Source organism: Kockiozyma suomiensis (genome assembly GCF_038497685.1).
Source record: "Kockiozyma suomiensis strain NRRL Y-17356 unplaced genomic scaffold V2V93scaffold_8, whole genome shotgun sequence".
In the NCBI taxonomy this organism is placed as follows: domain Eukaryota; kingdom Fungi; phylum Ascomycota; class Lipomycetes; order Lipomycetales; family Lipomycetaceae; genus Kockiozyma; species Kockiozyma suomiensis.
In genome coordinates this window covers 693,690-719,409 of record NW_027117671.1, presented here as the reverse complement: position 1 = coordinate 719,409, position 25,720 = coordinate 693,690, and the positions used below count along the sequence as shown (strand labels likewise).

The 25,720-nt window shown below is 43.3% G+C and overlaps 10 protein-coding genes and 2 non-coding genes across 12 annotated transcripts; 6 read left to right on the top strand and 6 right to left on the bottom strand.

Annotated features, from left to right (window-relative positions):
* The first annotated feature begins 75 nt into the window (after positions 1 to 75).
* V2V93DRAFT_371205 (RXT2-like protein) lies at positions 76 to 1,669 on the top strand. Its single transcript, XM_066910448.1, has 5 exons — positions 76 to 192; positions 254 to 288; positions 364 to 488; positions 546 to 699; positions 750 to 1,669. The coding sequence occupies exons 1-5, from the start codon at positions 161 to 163 to the stop codon at positions 1,454 to 1,456; spliced, it is 1,053 nt and encodes a 350-aa protein (XP_066765467.1). The 5' UTR covers positions 76 to 160; the 3' UTR covers positions 1,457 to 1,669.
* Positions 1,670 to 1,861: 192 nt separating this feature from the next.
* V2V93DRAFT_371202 (beta-tubulin) lies at positions 1,862 to 4,249 on the top strand. The gene is made up of 11 exons (XM_066910447.1): positions 1,862 to 2,012; positions 2,153 to 2,188; positions 2,266 to 2,279; positions 2,344 to 2,385; positions 2,441 to 2,495; positions 2,554 to 2,928; positions 2,985 to 3,065; positions 3,121 to 3,247; positions 3,320 to 3,405; positions 3,462 to 3,654; positions 3,717 to 4,249. Exons 1-11 carry the CDS (start codon positions 2,001 to 2,003, stop codon positions 4,037 to 4,039), a joined length of 1,344 nt encoding a protein of 447 aa, XP_066765466.1. The 5' UTR covers positions 1,862 to 2,000; the 3' UTR covers positions 4,040 to 4,249.
* A 118-nt stretch (positions 4,250 to 4,367) lies between these two features.
* On the bottom strand, positions 4,368 to 4,438 carry V2V93DRAFT_t44. Its single transcript has one exon. It is a non-coding gene; the product is annotated as a tRNA-Gly (tRNA).
* Positions 4,439 to 5,035: 597 nt separating this feature from the next.
* On the top strand, positions 5,036 to 9,659 carry V2V93DRAFT_371193 (uncharacterized protein). The gene is given in 5 exon segments (XM_066910446.1): positions 5,036 to 5,628; positions 5,684 to 8,826; positions 8,839 to 8,974; positions 9,022 to 9,288; positions 9,356 to 9,659. The coding sequence occupies 5 exon segments, from the start codon at positions 5,242 to 5,244 to the stop codon at positions 9,539 to 9,541; spliced, it is 4,119 nt and encodes a 1,372-aa protein (XP_066765465.1). The 5' UTR covers positions 5,036 to 5,241; the 3' UTR covers positions 9,542 to 9,659.
* Positions 9,660 to 9,795: 136 nt separating this feature from the next.
* V2V93DRAFT_t43 lies at positions 9,796 to 9,866 on the bottom strand. Its single transcript has one exon. It is a non-coding gene; the product is annotated as a tRNA-Gly (tRNA).
* Positions 9,867 to 11,139: 1,273 nt separating this feature from the next.
* On the bottom strand, positions 11,140 to 13,546 carry V2V93DRAFT_269996 (ferric reductase NAD binding domain-containing protein). The gene is made up of 3 exons (XM_066907166.1): positions 12,895 to 13,546; positions 12,242 to 12,827; positions 11,140 to 12,188 (listed from the first exon to the last, which is right to left on the bottom strand). Exons 1-3 carry the CDS (start codon positions 13,368 to 13,370, stop codon positions 11,160 to 11,162), a joined length of 2,091 nt encoding a protein of 696 aa, XP_066765464.1. The 5' UTR covers positions 13,371 to 13,546; the 3' UTR covers positions 11,140 to 11,159.
* A 2,781-nt stretch (positions 13,547 to 16,327) lies between these two features.
* On the bottom strand, positions 16,328 to 17,939 carry V2V93DRAFT_324824 (ferric reductase like transmembrane component-domain-containing protein; the record flags this gene model as incomplete). The annotated part of the gene is made up of 2 exons (XM_066907484.1): positions 16,328 to 17,356; positions 17,421 to 17,939. 2 exons carry the CDS (start codon positions 17,937 to 17,939, stop codon positions 16,328 to 16,330), a joined length of 1,548 nt encoding a protein of 515 aa, XP_066765463.1.
* Positions 17,940 to 17,973: 34 nt separating this feature from the next.
* V2V93DRAFT_371185 (uncharacterized protein) lies at positions 17,974 to 18,726 on the bottom strand. Its single transcript, XM_066910445.1, has one exon. The coding sequence runs from the start codon at positions 18,542 to 18,544 to the stop codon at positions 18,038 to 18,040; it is 507 nt and encodes a 168-aa protein (XP_066765462.1). The 5' UTR covers positions 18,545 to 18,726; the 3' UTR covers positions 17,974 to 18,037.
* A 315-nt stretch (positions 18,727 to 19,041) lies between these two features.
* On the top strand, positions 19,042 to 19,810 carry V2V93DRAFT_371184 (uncharacterized protein). Its single transcript, XM_066910444.1, has one exon. It carries the CDS (start codon positions 19,509 to 19,511, stop codon positions 19,773 to 19,775), a length of 267 nt encoding a protein of 88 aa, XP_066765461.1. The 5' UTR covers positions 19,042 to 19,508; the 3' UTR covers positions 19,776 to 19,810.
* A 153-nt stretch (positions 19,811 to 19,963) lies between these two features.
* V2V93DRAFT_371182 (integral membrane protein DUF92-domain-containing protein) lies at positions 19,964 to 21,295 on the bottom strand. Its single transcript, XM_066910443.1, has 3 exons — positions 20,808 to 21,295; positions 20,556 to 20,740; positions 19,964 to 20,484 (listed from the first exon to the last, which is right to left on the bottom strand). The coding sequence occupies exons 1-3, from the start codon at positions 21,000 to 21,002 to the stop codon at positions 20,004 to 20,006; spliced, it is 861 nt and encodes a 286-aa protein (XP_066765460.1). The 5' UTR covers positions 21,003 to 21,295; the 3' UTR covers positions 19,964 to 20,003.
* V2V93DRAFT_386891 (uncharacterized protein) lies at positions 21,271 to 22,264 on the top strand. The gene is made up of 3 exons (XM_066912279.1): positions 21,271 to 21,808; positions 21,877 to 21,912; positions 21,975 to 22,264. Exons 1-3 carry the CDS (start codon positions 21,559 to 21,561, stop codon positions 22,115 to 22,117), a joined length of 429 nt encoding a protein of 142 aa, XP_066765459.1. The 5' UTR covers positions 21,271 to 21,558; the 3' UTR covers positions 22,118 to 22,264.
* A 133-nt stretch (positions 22,265 to 22,397) lies between these two features.
* V2V93DRAFT_405816 (uncharacterized protein) lies at positions 22,398 to 25,666 on the top strand. Its single transcript, XM_066912660.1, has 3 exons — positions 22,398 to 23,266; positions 23,325 to 24,845; positions 24,916 to 25,666. Exons 1-3 carry the CDS (start codon positions 22,511 to 22,513, stop codon positions 25,651 to 25,653), a joined length of 3,015 nt encoding a protein of 1,004 aa, XP_066765458.1. The 5' UTR covers positions 22,398 to 22,510; the 3' UTR covers positions 25,654 to 25,666.
* Positions 25,667 to 25,720: the final 54 nt, after the last annotated feature.

The following is a 25,720-nucleotide window of genomic DNA, read 5'->3' as shown; positions in this document are numbered from 1 at the left end:
TTATGGCGACGGTGCGGCGCTCTGTGGTTAGGTTAATTGACAGTGAAGACGACCACCGTCGGGCAATAGCATCCTGCTACTTTCTCTGTTCCTCAAATCCAGCACTTGCTCTTCTTGTATATTGCTGTTTTGTTTGTGTATCTGAAGCGTGCTATACGAAATGGTGGATCAAAGTCTAATCGAGGAGATAATGTATGCCTGTGAGTCAAATCGAGCCTGAGCAAGTATCCGCTAACCTACCTTTGTGGTCCAGGCGGTTCAAGGCGGCCTTAGAACGTCGCGAAGATGGTATGCGTATATATAGTAAAACTTGAATAATGCTACAAGCTGCAGATCACTGACTACTTTTTTTGTGACTACCAGCTTCCGATTCGGACGAGTCAGTGGGTGCTGCAGTATCTAATCACGGGCGCAAGCTGAAGCGCAAAGCAAGGACAGTCCACGAAGGACGTCTTGGAACGGCTTATGGGGCGGCAATGCCGACTGAGGTATGTGATCATTTTAACTGGGCTTCTTTTTTTGTTTATTTTCTGATGATTGTGAAGGTTGTCGAGTACGCCAGCAAGCGTAGAGCAATCATACGTCTGAAGTCTTCACCCAAGGACACGAGATTTAGTGATGATGAGGATGAGTACGGCGGCGACGTAGATGACATACAAGATGATGACGATGATCCGTATGCTGGTATTGATCTGGAAGGTATGTGAACTAATCATTGCAAGCATCTGCGCACGAGCTAACTCTCGCAGCCATTCTCTCTCCAATTGGTCACCCTTCAGAGTTGCCTGGCCATCCCGGGATATCAAAGGCTTATACCAGAACTACACTATCAACGTTAGCACGTCGAGCTTTGGACTTGATTTGCACAGAGCAGACTCAGGTTTCTCAGCTTAACAGGCTGCTAGCAGCGTTCCTCGGCGACAATCCAGCTTACATCCGTGATGAGAATCTACATCTTCCAGAATTATATGACCACGACGGAGAAAATGATCTACAAGCTAATGGCGAAGACGTAGAGGCGAAAGAAAATGGTTCAAAACCAAATGGTGTAAATGGTAACGGGAAAGAGTCAGTGAAGTTTGAACAAGATGATGGCAATGATGTGAACGGAAATGGCATAGCTGGCGACGGTCACGATGATAACAGCGATAATGACGATAGCGGTCGAGCTATTACACGACGGATAACTCGTCACCAAACGACAAATGAATTAGAGCCTTTTTTTGCATTGCCGAAGCTCGAAGTTGATCGTGATTTTGGGTTTTCTCCGGAGATTGCGCAAGACACGCGTCAACTGGCTCAGATTGCTGCTCAGCGAGGAGAAGAATTTATTCGCTCGCTGTACAAGATCCGTGGTGGATTATTACGGGCCGATAGGTTCAGGGCACAGGTGTACAAATGGTGTAGGGAAGTTGGTGGAGATATGAGTGACGAGGAAGAATTTACCAAGGCTTGAATGGCTTGCCCTGTATAACGGAGGACCTGGTTTCTGCCATACTGTAACGGTTATTTCAGTTAGAGTAGAGAAGTCTTTTTGGAAAGAATTGCAAACTATGTTCAATACATCTTCCAAAGTAGTTGTTAGTTCTAGTTCTGGTAGTGCAGCTGCTTTGTCTTATTATCGGAATAAAATTGGTGACTATATAGCACTATCCAGTCACCTACTATTCTAGATGTCAGCTAGACATATCATACATTCAAAGTAATGATATAGTGATTACTATGAAAGAGCCAGACGCGTTGGGAGCAAGAAGGCTGTTGTCACAGAATAGAGTTATCCGGGTAACTTGGGTAACGCGAGAAGTAAACAAACCACAACAAACAGAGCGAGGCAGAAGCCCCTTTGCTCGCCGCGCTTACTCTTCTCTTTCTGCTCCTCCATTTTGCGCTCATCCATCCCCAGCAACCCTTTTTCTCTGAAAAATCACTCGATCCATCTTTTGATATACCCTTCTTCAGCAGCTCAGTTGCCTATTTTACTTTGATTGCCCTTTATCACAATGAGAGAAATCGTATGACGCGTCATAGTTCCCCCCTTCTGTTTTGCTCTCACCTAGCACGACTTTTTCTTACTCTATCTGCTTGTCACTTGGGTCGCGTCGTCTGGGATAAACTCATTATCTGCGCTACATTTTCTAACATATCTGCCTAGATTCATTTATCGGCCGGTCAGTGTGGTAACCAGATTGTAAGTGCTCATGCGTTTGTGTTGGCCGTGCGCCAGTATTCTCTCTGGACTTATCTCAATTAACGGACATTTCTTAGGGCGCTGCTTTTTGGTAATTATTTACATCATATTGAGATCCTAGTAGTGACTGGATTCTTACGGCAAATGGAATATAGGCAAACTATTTGCGGCGAGCATGGCGTCGACGGCTCTGGAGCGTAAGATCAATTCTGTTTAGTTTTTCAAAACAATATTTATTAACAACTTGTGTAGTTACCATGGAACCAGCGATCTTCAACTTGAACGCATGAATGTGTACTTTAATGAGGCAAGTGTCATTTATGTGCCTTCTTGACTGTCACACTGCTAACAGATTGCTGATATAGGGAGCTGGAGGAAAATACGTGCCTCGTGCTGTTCTCGTCGACTTGGAGCCCGGCACCATGGATGCTGTCCGCAGTGGTCCCTTTGGAAATCTTTTCAGACCCGACAACTTCATCTTTGGACAGTCTGGAGCTGGCAACAACTGGGCAAAGGGTCATTATACCGAGGGTGCTGAGTTGGTCGACTCGGTCCTCGATGTTGTTCGACGAGAGGCTGAGGGATGCGATTGCCTTCAGGGTTTCCAAATCACTCACTCTTTGGGTGGTGGTACTGGTGCTGGTATGGGAACTTTGTTGATTTCAAAAATCAGAGAAGAATTCCCTGATCGTATGATGGCCACCTTCTCTGTTGTGCCTTCGCCCAAGGTTTCCGACACTGTAAGTCAAATTTCATGCTGCTGCTATAGAATGATTGTTCATTGACTATGACATAGATTGTCGAACCTTACAACGCCACCCTTTCCGTCCACCAGCTTGTTGAAAACTCAGATGAGACTTTCTGCATCGACAATGAAGTAAGACTTTCACGAAGTGATATCTGCTAAACATATAGATACTGATATGCGATAGGCCTTGTACGATATCTGCTCGCGAACTCTCAAGCTCAGAGAGCCGTCATATGGTGATCTGAACCATCTCGTCTCTGCTGTCATGTCCGGAATTACTACTTCCCTTCGTTTCCCCGGAGAGCTCAACAGTAAGTACCTCGGTGGCAGTATTTTGGCGAAGGGAGAGGAATATAGTGTGATGTATTCTAAGTAAATTATAGGTGACCTTCGCAAGCTGGCTGTCAACATGGTTCCCTTCCCTCGTCTTCATTTCTTTATGGTTGGATTCGCACCTTTGACTTCAATTGTGAGTTAAAGCATAAAATTCTCCCTTGATGGCCATCTATTAACTCGTCTATTTAGGGATCCTACTCTTTCCGATCGGTTACCGTTCCTGAGTTAACTCAGCAAATGTTTGACTCGAAGAATATGATGGCTGGTGCCGATCCTCGTCATGGACGTTATCTCACTGTCGGAGCCTTCTTCCGCGGAAAGGTTTCTGTCAAGGAGGTAGAGGATCACATGCGAAATGTCCAGATCAACAACTCTGCTTACTGTGAGCTCTAATTATTTATCATACTTTTATATCTAGCATGCACTAACAAGTCATTCGTCTAGTCGTTGAGTGGATTCCCAACAATGTTCAGACTGCCCTGTGCGCTATTCCACCCAAGGGTCTTAAGATGTCTGCCACTTTTGTCGGAAATTCGACTTCGATCCAGGAGCTCTTCAAGCGTATCGGTGATCAGTTCGCTGCTATGTTCCGCCGCAAGGCCTTTATTCACTGGTACACTGGTGAAGGTATGGATGAGATGGAGTTCACTGAGGCTGAGTCCAACATGAACGATTTGGTAAGCGAGTATCAGCAGTACCAGGAGGCGACTGTATCTGATGAAGAGATTGAGTATGAAGATGAGTTGCCCTTGGAGGAGGAGCAGTAAACTGTCTGCTGTTAGTGTATTGATAAATTGTGCCTTTTGTTATGTTTATTTGATTTTTATTACCCGGAAAGTTTACCAGTAGCTGGAATGGATTTAGCTATATTTTATAATTATTAACCCGCAGATTGTTATTTATGCGCGACAGTTGATCTTGTTTGTGTTTTTGATTGTTAAACGAATAAATAATATATACCACAGATGTATTTGCACTGATAGTAGAACATGTAGAAATTTAGTTTATAATAATTAGATGCTTCACTGTTCCAATGCTCAGATTACTACCAATTTAAACATTGAAAAAAATAAAAATATGAAATCGTAAAACAAATGCTTGATACGGGAATCGAACCCGTGTCGCATCCTTGGGAAAGATACATGATACCACTACACTAATCAAGCTTACTAAACGTAATAAAGTGTTCCAAATCCATATATTATCGATAGAACATAGCATCTGAACTGCTCTACCAGCTTTTACCTTTGTTTTGGCTTGATTTTCTATTAAATGAAATTTGTTTTGGAGAGGCGCCAGTGGGTGCAAATTACCCAGTACGTTTTAACTAAGCTTTACAACTGGTGATGTCTAATTTGCACCAATTATCAATTTTCAGTAGATTTTTCTATTTATTAGATCAATGGAATACCAATAGAAATTGCGAGCCAAGTCTAAGATAAGAAGCGCTCATCCAATTCGGTTATTTATGCGGACCGTAGCTCAGGGTTCCAGTTTAGGGCATTGAATCGCCTAACTCGAGAACCGAAGCGCACACTTAGTCTCTCGTAACCTGATCCGGATACATTTCAGGAGTTGCACTTATAATCGCTCTTATAATCGATACGAGTAGGTAAGCTTGATTAGGCTACAGTTGAAGGCTGTCAGTATATGCGACAAGTATAGCCTTGCAAAGCTGCGTGCGCTGTTATTTACTTGGATTGTTTAAAGGTACTATTACCTCCTCCCCCGCCCCCCCCCCCCCCCCCCCCCCCCCTGATGCTCGCGTCTCGAGAACGCATCACTCGATTATTAAGCGCAATCAGTATTAATACGTCCTGTTTGTACTCGATTGCATTGATAGTTGGATTTATATTCGTGTTTGCTGGAAAAAACAGCTAAATCAATCATTACAGATCAAGACTGAATATCGGGTCACGCAGATCCTGTTCTCAGGAGCTGTTTGAGTTCGTGGAAAGCGTTTACATAAATGGCCGACAATAATTCTGCCTCGATACAGCCACAATCTTTTGAGAGAATGAGTCTTATACCGATATCTGCCGTCAATGAGAACACAAACTTGCAGTCGTCATTTATCAATGGCGTGGTATCGCTACTATGGCCCTACTCATCGTCGAGACACGAGTTCTCCATCTTATTAGGAGAAGAGGACATTCTTGAGCGTATAAATCGAGGTCAAATCAAGCTCACCTTTTTAGGACGGGCAATAGGTAAAGCTCTGGAGAGTAAAATGCAAATCGGAGATATAGTAAAGGTTTCGTTAGCTGGTTCGAATATAACTGCCAATGACGATTTAAGCAAGTCAGAAAGTGACTCAGACTGGAAATGTGTTTGGGACAGTACAGTTTTGATACAAGTTCGTGAATTCTCGTTCCCTATTTTGATGGGTTAATACTAACGGTATGATCTAGATTAATAACTCGGAACCATTTCATACTGTAGCCGATCGTAATGAGGATGCTGCAGAAACAGCTTTTGAAGATGTACCGAAAGACGTAGTTATCGAATCTGATGCTGAGGAAAATATCGAGGATGCCTCTTTTTCAAAGTCAGTGTCAGAAGATCCGCCTCTCGTTTCGACGCCTCAACCACTACGACACAGTTCAGTTCTTCAGGAATCAAATGTTTGGTATACGCCACCAAATGTATTTCGACGGCCTCTATTACCTTCTGCAGATGATTCTTTCACATCGGGGGCCATTTTCGAGTTTGAAGATGAGCTTTCTGGCCCTTTACCGAAACGATCGAAACACAGTCGCACCTTGTCTGAGTATGTCTTTGACGATGGTTCTGGAGAACTGACTGGTCATGCTGGTTTAGAAACCTCTGGGTTTGCTGAGGGGCTTGATCAGTCTGCGGTTTCACTTCCGCGGGTATCTACTGGTAATTTGGCAGCGGAGCCTTTTACTACAGCGCCAACTGAGAGTAATGTGAACAACACCCTTTTACCTACCGGGCCTCCAGACACAAAGCTTCTAGTTGATGAGAATGAGTTGTATAAAGACCTTATGCGTCGAAAATCGAACGCGGTAGAGATAGCTGAAGCATTAACTGAGCAGCATGCTCAGGAGCGCACGGGTCTTCGAGACGATGTAAGCGTTGTTACTCAACTCGGAAGCGTTGCAGATTTTGATGTATCAAGTAATACTGCAGAAGATCAGAAAGATCGGCAAACGGAAAATCTGCAGACTGCTCAGTCTAATCTGTACCGTGAGATTCTGCTTGCGAAAATTTCAAATCCATCTTCAAAAGGAGGGGTTGAAAGCTCAGCTGCTACTCAACTTGGAAGCGCAGACGGGAGTGATTCTCATGAACGATTTTCCGCGGTAGAAGTTTCTGAAGTGGATTTCAACTCTGTATTTCCTGGTGTCGCTGGAAGAGAATCCGTCGGTACGTCGCCGCAGTACTCGAGCCCTGCTGCGCCTGAATCAGGGCCAGAAATGCATCATGTTAGGCTTGAGACAGCTCCTGAACCCGATGGTGAGGATATCATTCCGCCTTATAGCCCAGAGTCTCATATGCCTATAGGCGTAGAAGATGACTTATTGAATTATAGTGGCAGTAATACTGCTGTTGAAACTACTGAGCAAGAGATCGAAATGCCGGATGCTGAGTATCCAAGTACAGAAGGCAATGCCAGTAAAGATTCGGCTAATTCAAATAATCACACGTCTGCTGACCTTGTTCAAGAGGTGGCTATAAATATGGATACGAATGCCACTTTTGAAAAGGGTATGGAAGATTCTATCGACGTTGATTTTGCTACCCAAATCCCAATGGAAGAAGCATCTCTTGACGACAGTCAAGTGCACGACGGCAATATGTCAGAGAATATTGCCGAGTCTTGTACAGGAGCGGCCGCGATCTCACAGGCGTCAACTGCAACTTCGGAGAGAATTGATTCGCAGTCTGAACATAGCATATTCGATGTGACCTTGGAAAGCGAACAGGATAAAACCTACGTTCCTGAAATACCAGGAAATGATGAATTGGAACCTGTTATCATCTTAACTAAGGGCGGTAGCTCAACAAATCTGGAAATATCCGAGATTGAGGGTTCTGAAGGGGAGCAGCCTGAATCAGTATCAGATTCTCCACTTATTGAGTTAGCTCAGAGTCCGATAATAGAATTCACAGATGAGGAAGGAGATCATCTCCCATTATTTGAGCCTCTGTCACATGCTACAGCTGAGCCTGCAGATGACGAGACCTTCGTCGAATACGATTATGATGATCAACCACTTGTTGAGGTATTTCCGGTTGCTGCGCCCAAAGAGGTTATGACAGCCACACCTGATGAGATCATAATCTCCAAAGAACTGATTGTTTATGCTGATGAATCAGAGGAGATTTCCTTTATCAATACAACCGCTCAGATTGCTGAATCTTTGAACATTGTTATCGATCAAAGCCAGATTGTCTACGTTGATGAAGACGATTCTTTGGAGCAAGTCAGCACTACCATTGTCGAAACAGTCATCGATTCTGAAATGGCCAGTGATTTGGGGAAAGATAATAGGGAATCTGAGCAGGAGAAGATCTTAATTTCCGCGAGTATACCTATTGCAAGTTCTGGTGATGAGGATGACGATGAAGACGAAGAATTTGGAACGCAACCGTCAGCAACTTCTGACGATTCTGAGGTAGCAAATGAAGAGGACACTGCAGAAGCGATGGAGACAGCTCCAGAGAGTGGTGCGGATATTGCTGTTGAGTCTACGACTGCTACTATTACTCTAGGAAGGGATGAAAATTTGCAGACAAACGCCCTAATAGGTTCACAAACAGTTGACGTTGCAATTGATCACGAGAGAAATGCTGTTCAGCTCTTTACTGAATTTATGCAAGAGACTGCTTACGAAGTCTCAAGTACTGCTGATTATTCAAATGAGACTTCACGACGACTTCCTGAGGTCAGTCAAGATTTTGGAAATCTAAAGAGCCCATCATATGAGAATGAGAATCCTATTTCTGAGAGCGATGACCAGGAGATTGAAAAATCACCACTTGGACATTTCATCCCCACAGTAGTGGCGGAGAACTCTACCATGAATGAAAGCATTACTGGATTGGAAGGCTCAACGATTGTTGAGCCGACAACGAAAGTTCATGATCAAATTCAGCCGTCACCTACTGGTCTTAGTCGAGAAGAGCTTGTGATGCGCCAAGCTGAGCTTGATATGCAAATTTTTGAATCTGAGCAGGCTAGAGCCACGCTTGATCGAGCAGAGCTGATAATGTTGGAAGCAGAGAAGGATTTGGAAATGTATGAAAATGAGGTCGCTGCTAATGAAAAACTTGAAGAACTTGAAGAACTTGAAGAACTTGAAGAGCTTGAAGAGATGGCAAATGTACTTAACGGTAACGGAACAACAACGTTATTGTCTGACAAGAGAGAGGAAAAGGAGAGAGCTGTGTCGCTTGATAGAGATGCTTCAGAAGCCGAGAGATTGGAGGAACTTGAAGTGTTAGCGGTCGAGGCAGTTGCTAGCGAGCAAGAGAAATCTGACGATAAAGACGAAGCAATGGCAGACGACGAGGATGAAGACGAGGATGAAGACGAGGATGAAGACGAGGAGTCAGGAGATCTCAATGATCCAGAAGAGATTCGATTGCGAGAACTGGAGGCTCTGCAAGAAACAAGAGAGGCAGTAGCTGTTAAAGCTGAATACCAAAAACCAACTGCTGGTTTAGAAACAGAGGTAGGGATTAATTCCAGCTAGAACTATATTTTGCTAACTGAATATAGACTGCATACTATGCTTCGCTTGATGAGCTGGAAGTAAACACCCAAGTTGATATTATGGCTGTTGTCACGGGTTCTTCTATGCCTGAACAGCGGACCGGGACGGCTACTGATGCAACGGATGGACTCTTTCAAATTATCTTTACTATCATCGGTCCATCAGAGACTTCCGATTCACCAGAGAGTGCGGACGTGTGTATTCAGCATCTGCACAAGGAGGTCTTGCCCAGTTTATTACCTGGAGATGTTATTTTGCTTAGAGGATTTTTCGTAAGAAATTACATTTGCTATTTTTGTGTTGAGATTTGCTCTGAATACTAACAAATAACTGATATAGATTTCTCTTCATAAATGCAATTTCCGCGCCAAGTCACAGCTTACCTCGTCTTGGGCAGTATGGAGATTTGCACCAGGAAAAAAGGCACCTTCCGTTTCAGTGAACGGTCGTCCAGTCGAGTATGGATTTGAAGAGGAGCAGTACGCTAAAGACCTGCGAAATTGGTACGAACATGTGCAGCTCTGATTTCTGCATTTTTTGCTTTAAGGTTGTTGCTTCTGGTAAAATTCATTTAAATGGTGTCTGGTTAGGTTCGTTGCTATTCTTCAATTGTCGTAGGTGTTACTGGTTTCCTGATTTATACTATATTATTGTAATTTACTCAAATTCTATCTATGCAGCTATCATCTACTATCTATCGGCGCGGCATTCTGCTATCCATATCAATAAGGTTGAAAAAAAAGCTGGCTATAATTATTACATTGTTTATCCAAAAAAATTGCGTCAGCCCGGAGTCGAACCGGGGGCTCGTCGATGGCAACGACGAATTTTACCGCTAAACCACTAACGCATTCTCGGATAAAAGTTTTTTCTGGTCACTGATGACACAAAGAATCACGATACAACCTATGACAAGCTCATTACTTCCAACTCCTCAGGCTGACAACGAAATGACGCCTGGAAATAAGCTTGAAATTTTGGACGTTAGCAAAGTTTTCAATGAATTGCGAGTTATCATCGATGTTATTTGACGTACGAGCATTACAAGTGCTGGCACCCCATGTCATTCGAAGCAAACTCAGAGGCGTTTGCAGTGTAGTCTTCTTTAAATATTTACGATCGGTATGGTTGCCTATATATAAAAAGAAAATGGTATTTATTGCCTTCTTGTCTCGATCGCATGTATCTATCAGGCATTCATATAAAATTCGTTATAAAGCAATAGTCTTTTTTTTTTATTTTGAAAAATTTAATCATAAAAAAACGCTATTGTTTATAAATTAGATTTTTCGATGATGAAAAGGGACTGAGTTATATGTTGTCTTATTTTCATTTGAATTAAAATTAGGCGTTGGCCAAGCGCCTCATTTGTAGCAGGATATTGTGGTTTAGGGATTATTGGATAAGTACTGTCGCGTGTTGTCCATAGCAGTATTATCAGATCGAGTTTCGATAAATGCGTATAACTTGATATTAAAAATACTGCTTTGGTAGTCGTTCTCATTAGTGATCGGTAGTTGTTTTTGTATACTGAGATAGAAAGCGTGACAGTCCTGAGCCTTAAATAAGACAGTCTGCTGACCGGCGATTTCAACATTTGGGAACTGACAAGTAATTCAAATAAAGATATGTGCAATGTTACATCTTTCTCTTTCGACGTAACGGCTAGAAGATTAATCTATAAACAGAGCGATTATATTGTAATCACATTTTCAATTTAGCTAATGAGCATCGATTGAGAGATTATCGGATGTCAAGTATTCTCGTTGACCTCTGTGTACCAAAGGCCCAATAACACCGTTAACCTTATGCGAGTCAGCGAACTCTCTCGTTAACCGAGATATAAAGTCCAAGGTTTAAATTTGATAACCTGCTTCATCTCATCGCAACATGCAGGCAAGGACGGTACTTGATTTAAAAAATTCTTATGATTTCTATCAGCAATACCAGCGTTGCACCAAGTTCGCACCAAGTTCGAAATTCATATATTCTACACACTCTGCAAATTGGACAAATGATAGGAAGAGGTCATTAAATATACTAAAATCAACAGTTCTAGAAAAATGCCAGCTGAAGCCGCACATTACATCGAGATATGACTAGTAACAGTACAGTCAAGTTGTATATCAAAAGTCTCTAGAAATCAGGCCCATGAGAAAGACTCTTCAAAGTATTCTACACGGTTGGATCCCTTCGCATCCAGTACACTAGAGGCGGCAGCTCTACATTCGTCGTTCAACGAAAAAGGTCCGCACACAACAATCGCAACCGACGAATCGGCCTGGTAGACAGTCTCGGTAATTATTGATGTCACGTCAGGACGTCCAATAGTTGTCAATGATGCCACCGACTGCAGAATGTCGCTGCTGGCGCCAATCGATTTCTCGTCCTTCTCATTCTCAGATGCACTCGACGAGTCTCTAAAGTTGTCAGCAAATTTGGGAACCGATTGATGAATGTGGATCTCAATCTGGTTATTCGATGCAAGATCCGCAAGCTGTTCTGTCAAGAACATTACAGTCTGCTCGTCGTGGCATATCCAGTGCAAAATGACATGCTGGCCTGACAGCGCCTTCTCCTTCAGCTCTCGGGCATATCCGTAAATAGCCGAAATACCGATACCACCAGCAATCAGCAGCACAGTTCCAAACGGCTCGACCGGGAACTTCTCTCCATATGGTCCCTCAACTCCTACGTTCAGAGTGACAGGTCCAGACTTGGACACATAAGTTTCGAGTTTCCTAGTCATGCCACCTTTGGCCTTGGTCACAAAAATAAATCTATCTCCTTTGCGCTCGAGAAGAGAAAACGGATGATTTTCCCAGAAATTAAATCTACGGAAGTATATGTAAGCATACTGTCCTGCGCGAGCGTTCCATTTAAGTAGCGGGGCGCGGATGCAGAGAACCACAACGTCGCCAACATGCTGGGCCTCGCAGTCGGCAGTTATACCAAATGCAAAAATACGGACTAGGCGAATAAACCGGTCAAAAGCCCAGATAGCAATTGAGGCGTACAAATACTCCATCCAGCCTATACCGACACAATGCCACCAAAGCGAGGCAATAAAAATAGAGACCAAGACAATGTGGATGTACAAGAATGTCTCATATAATTTGTGGCGCAGAGTGTAGATAGCTTGGAATAAGATGATACCCCCGCAAACAGTACCCTGTATTGTTACAAGTTAGAAAAATCAAGATTAAAGATTTGGTTAGTACTCACCACAGCTCCCCATTGCCAATATGTCTTCGCGTAATCTTTCGTTAGAGTTGCCTTTCCGTAATGCAAGGCATAAGCGGTATATGCAACAGAGTGGAGAACGGCGTTAATATACATTACTCTGGCAATCCAGCGGTGGTAAACCATGAACGTCTGGTACGACCATCCGGTAGCACAAATCAAAAAATTATTGCGACCGGCAAACAAGATAAGAGGTGGTATCTGAACAAAGCACATAATTCCCGAACGGTCAGCCAAGAATCTCATAATCTGGACATTCTTAGCATTTGGCCAGTCAACATTATTATTGTCAAGGTTATAGTTGACGAATAAAAAGATAGTATTGAGGATCATAAACCCGATAACAGCAAGAGTTTCCCCGCGAGCCGGAATCAAGGCATATCCAACGCCGAAGATACGCGCAGGTGCGGTGTGCACCCCGTTGAATAAAGCCGAGACGACGAAGTATTTGCGAAGCATGGTAACGGGATAGAACGCGCGCGTCAGTGCTTTGGGAAACATCTTGTAGAGCATGTTTCGCACAAAGGCAATGAAAGCCAGACCAAACCAGAAAATCATAGTGGCTCCACTAAATAAAAGACCGTCAGTTGTCACTACTCAAAACAATAAGTAATAATATATAACAGAAAACTAACCCATATATCTCGCTAAATCTAAAATTGCCGTAATACTCCTTAAAAGTAGGAATCAGAGCAATATAAGACGCGGCAGGAAACTCAATTGGTGAAGTTTGCAATTGTTGCGTGGTCACATTCAAATCCGCCGACTTATTAACATGCGCATCTCCATATGCCAGCGCTTCTTCATAATTCCAGTCAAAGACCAACTCGACGTTTTTGAAAGCACAGTATTTATGAACATATGAATAAGACTTTTCAGCCTCGCTGGGACAGTTATCACGGGCACACAACGCCATGCTGCTAGCAATATTCTTGTTTTTGCAAATGCATTCTGCATACGCCTGGTATTTAAAGCTGGAACAATTGAAATTCCGTTCAGTCACGAGATTGTTGCAAATGTAAGCACAGTCAGGGAGATTTCGGATATCGTTAATTGCGCTCGCTGCTGTTGCCAGAGCTGCAATTATTGTAACAATACCGAGTCTTACCATCTCGTCAGATAAGCTTCTAGCTTGTGAGCAAGAGAGAAAAACTTGGATAGGGTATCTTGACAGCTGGGGCGAGCAAGTCACTTATGTATCAGAAGAGCATGCTACTGAAAGGAGTTACCACAAGCTACGACAGCACCGGAATTAACCTGCCAAAGGACGAGCCTAGACCTTTTTTTTTGCAAAGGACTAATTCGACTAATATGGGGAAGGTACAGGTGAGTTGACAGACAATAGCGGAACTGCAAGCTAATGGCCCGGGTCGTTTGGATGCACATAATCAGAAAGGTCACAGAAAATGCTGAGGCAAGGTCGACTCTTGTAGCTTGCTGCAACTGTCAAATAGAATCAGCATATGCAATTGCATAGAATATATATAATTCTTCAATTGCATAAAAGTAGTCTTTACAGGTATCATCTTCCGATATCTGATGCACCGGCTGTATCAGATGGACAAAATGTCATAACCCTAAAATTGCTTGGGTGCTCAAGCCCTCGTACCAATAAAAATCAACAGATCGCAAAAAACCAGGCCTGTGCAATCCAGCAAAGACTCTGCAAAACCCGCTCGAAGAAAATTCTCACTTAGTGCTTGGCATTGCCTCCAGACAGTGAGTCAGTTAAGGTTTTTCGGATGATCACCCGGTACATTAGTGCAAGACGCTGGCAATGTTCATTTCTGGTAGAAAAAGTGTTTTAGGTACTATTCTTGTAGAATATTAATTGTCTCAAAGAACAGCTGAAGGTCACTTAGCAAAGATGTATGATCTCACAATAAACAGTCAAGTTTGGACAAAGTCAAAACTCTGGAGCCCCGCTTTATTTTCCCAAAGAAAAATAACATTAAATCATATTTTTTCCGCTCTTCCGGACTTTATTATCAGCAGCAGCCAAGACTTCAATAAGCCTCTTCTTTGGGGGATATATGAGAGGAGACAGTTGAAATCCAAAATCCGACTGGGCGCGAGGAAGTGTAATCCGACGCCGAGAAGGAAATAGATAAAATCCTCCAATGACGGAGATAAGTCTATCCCAAGCTACTCTCTTAACTCCAGAGAAATATAATTCCAATGCGCAATTAGGTATCGTTTTGAAAGGATTTATTATTCGTCTGTTCTAGATGTGTATATGGTTATTGACAAGGACGCGGTCTGGATCTCTTCAGCCAGCTTACGGCTCTGATGAGAAATACCTTTATTTTTTTAGAGATCGATGAGACTAAGTTTCTTCCACAAACCCATACGCGAAGGCTGGTAAGTTACGATTCTACTGCTTAGACTCGAACAGGACACAAAATCAAAAGGCAGATACGCATTCTCTATGATTAAGCAGGCGTGAATATTGAGTACTGCTCAAGAATTGTCTTGCATCTTGGAAGCCAAGTATGCGCGTGGTGTCCGGTATCGTAGTGTCCTGTATCGTTTAAACCCCGAATACTTTCGCATGCCATGTCAGTTAGAGTCGCTCATAACCCCGGACACGGGCACAGCCTATTCCGTTTACGTTAAAACACCATCGTTTATTTTGACAAGCAGTCTCCCAAAAGCGCTACTGTTAATGTCGTACTTGGCTACAAAATCTGCCAAACACTCATCTCCGCTGGAGTTCAACTATGAACTGGTCGATGGCTCTCGCGAGAAACATTACTACTTCGTATGGATTAAATCTCTCAAAGATTTCGGACTCTTTCCTCTATTTTTGCTTTGTATTTGAAGTTGGTCATGTGCAAGAATTATTCTCACGCGGTTGAGCCAATGGCAAATGTGTCTATGTCCTCCACAAGCCTATTCTCCTCGATCTCTTCCTCTTCAAAGGACAATTGCAGAGTATCTTTTTATCACACCCCTTTCAAAGCTGAAAGATGCTACCTCCGTCGATTTTCTCTTTACTTTCATTCTAAACTGCCGCGTGTTGCCGATCCGTTTCTCACTACGGCAGCCGCAAGCATCCTGTTCAATTGTGCTGACATACCTGCAAAACTGATTTACTCAGTATTCAATAGTCTGATTGTATTTATTGCTGATATAGTTCTAAGGCATGATATTCATGTTGCAGAAAGAGCATTCTTATTTTCATTCTGTGCTATCCAGACTGCGAGTAGGGATATTTGCTTATTCGCATTTGCGATTGCGCGCCCACGGTTGATCTCAATGTCGTTTAGAAAGGTACATTCTTAAAACAATTTTTTTTCTACTTCTTCAGTCAATAATTTTCACTCTAGTTGAGTTATGTGTCCAAACTTTTTTTGCCTAGGCTTTCTTCGTCGTAGTGAAGCAGCGAAACTGTTCAACCTCAGTGAATATTTATATATCTCAGCCAGCATTTGATAACGTCGATAGTCTACTAGTTAAAATATTGCCACTTGTAATCTACCGCATTCTTTTATATCATTTGAATTATTATATGGAAAATAAAATGAGCATTGGTAAATAGATTGTAAATTCTGAAATAGCCAGCCGGTAGACTTTTTCTTCTAAATCTCAGCACCATCGCACGCTCAATCCCAGCATGCAAAAGCACAATAGCCGATAGATTACGGACAAATCCAGATAACGAGCGTTGAGCGAGAGATTGGCATCGGATGTCAAAAATTGTCGTTGACCTCTATGTACCAAATGCCCAATAAAACCGTTAGCCTTATGCAAGCCAGCGAACTCTATCGTTAACCGAGATATAAAGTTTAAAGCTTTAAATTTGAAAACCTGCTTTCTCGCATCATGCTGGCAAGGACGGTTACTCGACACTGAACTAAGTCGCATGATGCAATATAAGTGCCGCGCTAATCTCAAATTTATTTTTTCTGCAGATTCTACAGATTAGACAAGTGATAGCAAGCGGTCATTAATACATTAAAATCAACAGTCAACACAACACTAGAAAATCTCAGCCGACACCGCACATAACGTCAAGATAAAAATAGTAACAGTACAGTCAAATTGTATATCAAAAGTCTTCAGAAATCAGGCCCATGAAAAAGACTCTTCAAAGTATTCTACACGGTTGGATCCCTTCGCATCCAGTACGCTAGAGGCGGCAGCTCTACATTCGTCGTTCAACGACAAAGGTCCGCACACAACAATCGCAACCGACGAATCGGCCTGGTAGACAGTCTCGGTAATTATTGATGTCACGTCAGGACGTCCAATAGTTGTCAGTGCTGCCACCGACTGCAGAACGTCGCTGCTGGCGCCAATCGATTTCTCGTCCTTCTCATTCTCAGATGCACTCGATGAGTCTCTAAAGTTGTCAGCAAATTTGCGAACCGATTGATGAATGTGGATCTCAATCTGGTTATTTGATGCAAGATCCGTAAGCTGTTCTGTCAAGAACATTACAGTCTGCTCGTCGTGGCATATCCAGTGCAAAATGACATGCTGGCCTGACAGCGCCTTCTCCTTCAGCTCTCGGGCATATCCGTAAATAGCCGAAATACCGATACCACCAGCAATCAGCAGCACAGTTCCAAACGGCTCGACCGGGAACTTCTCTCCATATGGTCCCTCAACTCCTACGTTTAGAGTGACAGGTCCAGACTTGGACACATAAGTTTCGAGTTTCCTAGTCATACCACCTTTAGCCTTGGCCACAAAAATAAATCTATCTCCTTTGCGCTCGAGAAGAGAGAACGGATGATTTTCCCAAAAATTAAATCTACGGAAGTATATGTAAGCATACTGTCCTGCACGAGCGTTCCATTTAAGTAGCGGGGAGCGGATGCTGAGAACCACAACGTCGCCAACATGCTGGGCCTCGCAGTCGGCAGTTATACCAAATGCAGAAATACGGACTAGGCGGATAAACCGGTCAAAGGACCAAATGGCAATTGAGGCATACAAATACTCCATCCAGCCAAGGGTGTTGCAGTGGTACCAAAGCGTAAGAATAAACAAAACAACGAAGACGATATGAATGTATAAGAAAGTCTCGTAAAATTTGTGACGCAGAGTGTAGATAGCCTGTAAAATAATAAATCCCCCTATCACAGTGGCCTGATGGACTATGTTAGCCAGAAATTTTATCATTTCAAACATATAAATAAAGGAAAAAACGTACGGCAACTCCCCAGTTCCAATACGCATCCTCAAAGCTAGTGATATAGTTTTCTCTTCCGTAGTGCAAGGAATATGCAGTATAACCCACAGAGTGAAGAACAGCATTGATATACATTACTCTGGCAATCCAGCGGTGGTAAACCATGAACGTCTGGTACGACCATCCGGTAGCCCAAATCAAAAAGTTATTACGACCGGCAAACAAGATAAGGGGTGGTATCTGGACAAAGCTCATGATACCGGTTCGGTCAGCCAAATAGCGCATAATTTGTACGTCCTTGGCATCGGGCCAGTAGTAGTTGGTGTTGTCTAGTTTATAATTGACAAACAGAAAAGCAGTATTCAGAATCATAAACCCGATAACAGCAAGAGTCTCCCCGCGAGCCGGAATCAAGGCATATCCAACGCCGAAGATACGCGCAGGCGCGGTGTGCACCCCGTTGAATAGAGCTGGGACGACAAAATATTTGCGAAGCATGGTAACGGGATAGAACGCGCGCGTTAGTGCTTTGGGGAACATCTTGTAGAGCATATTTCTAACAAAGGCAATGAAAGCCAAACCAAACCAGAAAATCATGGTAGCACCTCTACAATAACAATTCCTTAGCTCAGACAATTTCAGGTGAATATGAGTAAAAAAAATGCTAACCCGTAAATTTCGGCAAATTTCTCATTTCCATAATACTCAATCTCGGTTGGCAGCATACTTTGGTAGGATTCTTCAGGAATTTCAAAAGGAGCGGTCTGAAGCCCGTATGAAATGAGGTCAGCCGAGGTGTTGACGTTCTCCTGGGCATATGCGAGCGCATCTTCATAAGACCAGTCATAGGGGACATTTTCCGAATTACAATATCGGGACACAATCGAGTAAGACTTCTTAGCCTCTTCGCCACAGTATTGATATGTACAAAGAGCAATACTAGACGTGACAGCTTTGTTGTTGCAGATACACAACGCATAGTTGTTGCTGGTGTAGTCGATGCAATTAAAGTTCTGGCTCAGGACAAGATCCTCACAAGCGTAAGAACAATAAGGCATGTTTCTGGTATCAGCTGCTACCATAGATGCAGCAAAAAGAGCCACCAGACCAGTTATGATCTGGAAGCTTAGAAGCTTGTGCACCATTGCGAGCGAAATCGGGTGGGGATACAAGAGAAGAGGATAGCAAAGAAAATAAGCAAGCGAATTTGACGATAAACTCAGATAGCAGGCGGGATCTAGTATTTAATACTTAGAAAATGAAAAATGCTTTGACCTGTCATAGATGTGCTGACACAGAGAGTTATATAGATATTAACGGCATTGCGTGAGCAGGCGAACATGTAAAGTTACTTGGCGCGTGGAGCAGGCAGACAATATACTGTTTACTGATTATTCTACTTGGCAATTGCAAAAGTATCTAGACAGAAAAGATCTAGACTTTGCACGGCAATGAAAATAAAGAAACTCATTCGTGTCGATATTAAACACTTGCCTGCCACCGAAGGATATTTAGAGACTGGTGAACTGAAGCGGGCAGCCGACGTGAATTAAGCATAAGCCTCGATACTACATCGCCTGTGTGCTTAGATTTTGAGGAAAAAATAACGAGAAACTTTATTTTATATAACACTACGATTAGTGCCTGGACTAGTCTCGACTAGCGGAAGCTTGTTCGTCCGCGGGCGATTTGCTCCTCATAGCAGAACTCCTCACAAGTAATAGTGTCTGAATCAATTCACATGCATGTCGTAGTAGAAGCAGCACTTTAGCAGTGGCATTGATAGCAACTGCAGCGATGGTATATTGATGAGATGTATACACAAAGGAGGGTGCCAGAGGCCTACGAGCAGAGGTAGGTTTGGTGAACAAAGGTCGAGACCTGGCGAATTTCAGTGACCCATTTTCAATTGACTTTGCCAAGCGCGAACAAGATTCTGGGCTTGCTTATGGGCTTAAACGATAATTCACATCTGGCTTTTTATTCGCGTTCGGAGTATGGCAACTTTGTAGGGCTACCGTAGTAGCTGTGCGTTGCCGGAGTAGCTGTGTGGAGTAGCTGTGCGGAGTAGCTGTGCAGGTGTCTGTCTGTATGTGAATATATAGACAGATGTATGGCAGGACATCTACTGTAATCATAAAACAACCAAGCACTGTTTGTATACCTCTTGCGTTCTTCTTTTGCTTTTGTCTGTTTTTCTTTTACCAATATCTGTTCAAGCATACGGCATACTGTATTAGATATTGCAGCATTTTAAATAAAACAATGCCTAGAACAAAGCTAGACGACCGCTCTGGGCTCTGTGCGTCCTTTCTTGTCCCCTCTACCTTCATTCCGGCAATGAGATGGTTTGTATTTCTATTTTCTTTCAAATGACAGTCTTATCTCCATTGTCTCTCTTTACTTTTTCAAGTGACAAGGACAGGTGTTTATAAATCTAGAGCCAAGTCTAGAAGTTGAACTGCAAATTGAGTTTCTCGGTTTTGAAGTTTAAATCCGGGATCTGATTATCCGTGGTCGACTCATTGGGCAGTTGTATCGAGCGCATTTCTATATACTATTCATTTATTTAAGTCCTGTCTATTGCTATTATGTATTTGCATTCTATCTAAATCCATAAAACTTATTTGCAATTACCACACTCAGCGCAGTTGTAATACAGGCCATCAGAAGATTCACAGCGTTGTTGCTCAATATATTTGAACCAGATACAATCCGTCCGTCTAACTCCCGCTTCTCGCCTCCTTCGACTTCAATAATCAGTCCCTTCTCATTCGCCACAGATTGCTGCAATGTAGCACCTAAGACTGAATCTATAATACTACCCGCAAGTCCTAAAATAGCGACTCCAAAAATAAATTTAACTCGACTGATAATGGTCCATGACTCGCAGAACGGCGTAAAAAGTGAAGCCAAGAGACCGATGAACGCGCCACCTGCCAATCCAGCCGTCAGTCCAAAGCGCGATACACCGCCATTCGTACCCGGCGGACAGCTTTTGAACGAAGTGATGAGAATCGGTCTAGTCTTTGAAAGAATGCCGAGCTCGGATGACCAGGTGTCTGCTGTCACAGCCGCATATTGACTATATATTTTTGGCATGGCATTAGTATTGATTGGAGAATATATTTTATATCTGGGTGCAGCAATACATACGCTATCACTCCGACAGCCAATAGATCGGAATGAAAACACGTCGACGATCTAAAAATCAAATGCAGCAAAATCAGAATCGTCGCAACCAGTGAATTGGCCAGAACCTGAACTTCGGTTCGCGGTCCCTCGCCGCCGCCTTCGCCTGACGGCGACACAGTAATTGTTTTCTTGATATTCGCCTTAACCTGAGTCAAGCAAGTAACCGTTAGCCATCCTTTCAACTCTTGAAAGCATTATACCGAAACACCAAACCTTTGTGAACGCCGTTCCACTGATGAAAAATCCAAATAACAGGATAGTAAATATTGACCATGGGTGAATGGCGTGTATAAACCCGGTAATTACACCAGCAGTGAGGCCGCGTGGTGTTAACGACTTGCGTTTTCCTGCCCTTCGCATCATGGCCGCGACGGCTAGACATCGAATTATAATCCCTATCAGTTTCATTATTGGTTTTTTTTTAGTTCTTGCCCAAATTTTCTTTGATACAGCTTATAGCTCTCACTGTTCAGTAACGATCTGATCTTATCGAATACTGTGGAGAATCGGGAGACCAGACAAGGCTATCGAAGCGACTAACGCGTTAATTTCAAATTGGTAATTCAAGCTCGGTAGCAATCAGTCTCGAGTTGTGTCTAAATTCTAAATTCCGTAAGATTATGATGCAAAATCACTCGAGATCAGATTATTTGATTATATGTCATGGACACTATTGGTTAGCTAGAAGACGGAGGTGCACGCATACTTTGTAAATCCCTTTCGGTTAAAGTGGAGTAATATTTACAGAATATATCTAGCACGCTATGATTACTCCTGCTTTGAACAAGTGGTTTGAGTACCAGTTTAAGAGCTAATCAGTGACATCATGAATATCTTGATTTGCAGTCCTCGAAAATCGATCTCCAATTTTATCATCAACACGTACCGCTCTTGCAAGCAGCAACCTCAAATTACAATACAAGCCGTCAACTGTGTAAAAAAATAAGCGAAACAAGAAGAATCAATGTCGTGGTCTCAAAAGACAATCACAATGTCGCCGCGCACGCGTGGTTGCTACTTAGTGACCGATGAAGTTGTGCAGAATTTACCTGAGCTGAAAGAGTACAAAGTCGGTCTCGTCAATCTTTTCATGCAGCATACTTCTGCCGCGCTTACTCTGAATGAAAACTGGGATTCTGATGTACGCGCGGATATGACTGATGCGCTGGAGAAGATCGCACCGGAGAGCTGGAATTATAGACACGATGCTGAAGGTATACCATTGACCCACTATATTCTCTGTTCCTAAAGTGATTCAATGTTTCTAATATTGTATTCACAGGAAGTGATGATATGCCGGCTCACGTGCGGAGCAGCTGTAAGTCTGTTCAACACCTAATTTGACTGTTTTACGTTCTCTAAAATCGTGCAAATATATAGTAATCGGCGCATCTGTTACTGTCCCGATTCGCGACGGTCGATTGGCAACAGGTACATGGCAGGGAATTTGGCTCTGTGAATTTAGACGGATGCGACATGCTCGAAAAGTTGTTGCCACTATCCAGGGAGAGAAATATAAGTAACTGTGTCGCGATGGTTCGACAGCTAGTATATGGAGAGAATTTTCTCAAAAAATAGTCAATGGTGCGTTTATAGCGATTTAATATTGCATGACAACAGGCTAGTCATTCAATTCCACATCCTGATCTTCTCCAGCGCAAGTCTTGGGCTACGTTCCGTAGATTGAGTATGTAACATATCCGTAATCACCATAGAGTCTAATCAAATCCGGCATCAAATACCCTAAGCCAGAATGATAATTTAGAGTTTAAAGCGATGATATACTCCCACCGCCGATATAAAGTCGTCTGATCAAACGCTGATATCGATATTCAATCTATTCTATTTCACTACTCTTGCTTTCTGACGCGTTGTCAATTATTGACGCAGTGAACTCTGGATAGGCTAGGCACGTCATGGCGACACAGAATGCGATGGTGGCTCAGGACGAGTCGTATGGTTCGTCTTCAGACGAAGATGAGGGCCGCAGCGCTACTTTTAATGCTGGGTATACGGAGGTGGTAGATAGCAGTAGCTCAGAGGATGAGGCCGCTGAGGAGGATGAAGGTGAAGTCCTTGAACAGGAAGTATCCGAAGAAGGATCTGAAGAAGAGTCTGAAGAAGAGGACGATGAGGATGACGATGACGACGAGGACGACGAGGACGACGAGGACGATGATGATGAACCCCGGTTGAAATATACTCGAATCGTCCAACTTCCGCCGACTTTATTCTCTTCCGACCCTTTATCTACCTTTCTCGCCCACGACGATTTCCTTGTGTTTGCGACCCACGGTGGAACTCTTTACGTGACCACACCGGAGCTGGAGCCAATCCGAACTTACCGTGCACATTCGGCGTCAATTCTGTCATTGTCGACAGATGGCACCGTGATTGCTTCTGCGTCATTAGACGGACGCGTAGTGATTGCTTCTGTCAATGACCCGAAGGATATATCCGCTTCAGATTTCTTGAGACCGGTTCATGCTGTATCACTTGATCCTAATTTCCAAACTACGCGAACATTTGTTTCAGGAGGAACTGCATGTAGTTTAATATTGTCAGAGAAAGGATGGCTTGGACGACAAACTGATACAACATTGTTTCATGGAGAAGGGCCCATTAATAGCATTGACTGGACAGGAGATATAATTGTCGCAATGAACGATTCTGTAAGTTCTGCAGGTTTTGTTTTTACAAATTGAATTACGCTAACCTTATGGGTAACAGGGAATTCACTTATACCACGCACCCACTCGATCAAGAATTTCCAGAATCGCTTTGCCGAAAGATTCGCCTCGTCCTGACCTGTATCGGCCGCGGATATCCTGGATCTCCCCTAATAAATTTCTCGTTGGCTGGGCTTATACTATCTGGATCGTTAAAGTCATCAAGACAGGCGAAACTAAGGCAATCGGTCAAGGCAATATGTCGCCGCTAATGAGCGAGCGCAAGTCTGAAGTTGAGACAATACTTAGCATCGACGGATTAGTCTCCGGCGTCTTGAAGTACGATGATGATTCTCTGCTGATACTGACATACAATCCACCACCACCACCTACTGAAGAAGTACCGCGGCCTCTCGCACAGACTCCAGAATTACGCCTGGTGTCGCCTACCACTGGCGAAGAGTTATCCGCAGACCAAATCTCACTGCGCGGATACGAACGACTAGGCGCTAATGATTATCACTTGGGCGTATGGAGTGCAAACAGCAAAGGATTTCCCACTGCTCCCAACTCTGGAAGGAAATTTTACGTTTTGTCAGCCAGAGATGGTGTGATTGCTACTGAGAGAGACGAGAATGATCGGTTTGAGTGGCTCTTGGAACGCAAGAAATACGAAGAAGCATGGTATATGAGTGAAGGATTAGTTGAAGATAATCGGCGCAGAGAGATTGGTACGAAGTGGGTTGAACAGCTAATTGAGTCTGACGACTGGCATGCGGCAGGGTTGACGCTTCGGAAAGTATTGACGGCGACCCCGATCCCTCCTGTGTCCAGTTCGGAAATAGAGGAAGAAGAAACCGAGCTTGAAAAATCATTGAGAGAGGAGTGGGAACGATGGGCATGGGCGTTTGTCACGGGTGGTCATGTTGCGGATATTGCCGGATACTTACCGACTTCTGCTCCCGAGCTGTCTAGCGTTATCTACGAGATGGTGCTCGGACATTATTTGAACAACGACAAAGAGCAACTGTATAAATTTCTTGATACCTGGACGATCGATTTATACGACGCCAAGAGCATAATCGCTCTTATGGAAAACAAGCTCAAAGATGAAGATGATCGGAAACTGCGCCAGAACATAGCTAAGATTTATGTGGCTATCGGAAACCCTAACGCGGCTATAAGACACTTACTTCACATTCAAGATCCAGCTGCTATCGATTTAATCCGAGATCAGCATCTGCTATTATCAATGCTTCCTTCTATCCCAGAAATCATGACAATTAACGTTTCAGTCGAAGAACTAGAGTCGGCACCGGTTGCCGTTATTCGTGAAAAGTCAGCCGAGGCAGTCGATCTTGTTGTTGAAGGACGGTTGGAGTTATTGCCTGAGCGGGTGGTTGAACAGGTTATGAAATCTGGAATGGAGGTTATGGCTTTTTTGTATTTAGAAAGGTTGCAAATGATGGATCCATTTGCGTCGCAGGGATTTTCTGATTTACTCGTCAATCTGTATGCGGATTACGATCGACCGAAATTATTAGAATTCTTCAAGAAGAGCAATAGCTACGATCTTGAGAAGGTCTGTTTGATGGTTTAGCATTTTATGCTTTTGGTATACAAAAGTCAAACTAACTTCTTATTCTTTATAGGCATCCGAGATTTGCGAGAAGAGAGAGTATATTCCGGAATTAGTGTATATCCTCGGAAAAACCGGAGAGAACAAACGGGCTTTAATGTTAATCATCAACCGCTTGCAAGATGTTGACCAAGCGATTACATTTGCCAAAGCTCAGGACGACAAAGAGTTATGGACAGATTTGCTAGACTACAGCATGGACAAGCCAAAGTTCATTCGTGCACTACTCGAACAAGCTGGCACGGCTATTAATCCAATTACCCTTGTCCGGAGAATCAAAGAAGGCATGCAAATTGAAGGACTCAAGACTGCCCTTCAGAGAATATTGCACGAATATGAACTTACGCTGTCAATTGCTCAAGGTGCTGCTATGATTCTCAATGGTGAAGTAGAAGGTTACTCAGAACAGCTGCGCAGCGGTCGGGCGCGAGCTATCAAGTTCGATATCGAGCAACTAGAGTCTTTCAAAGCGACTGACACTCTACTGCAATTCCCTTGTGGGCATATGTTTTCCGAGCAAAGTCTACTAGCAAAGTTACGCGCAATACAGGTGAATCACGACGTTAATGCGGAAGAGAAGGTATCTGAGCAAGATGAAGTCTGGCCTGGAAATAAGGATGGGTCTGGCTATCCTGTGGGAATCAAGAGCGTCGCGCAAAAAGTTACGCACTTGGCTTTCATAAAGGAGAAGATGCGAGGGTCACCGGATTGTCCTACATGCAAGGAGAGCAAAGCCAAACAGAGGCTGTAATGTTACATAGACAGTTATAATTTTACATTCTTTAAAAAAAAAAGAATTACACTTCTGTAGAAGCAAA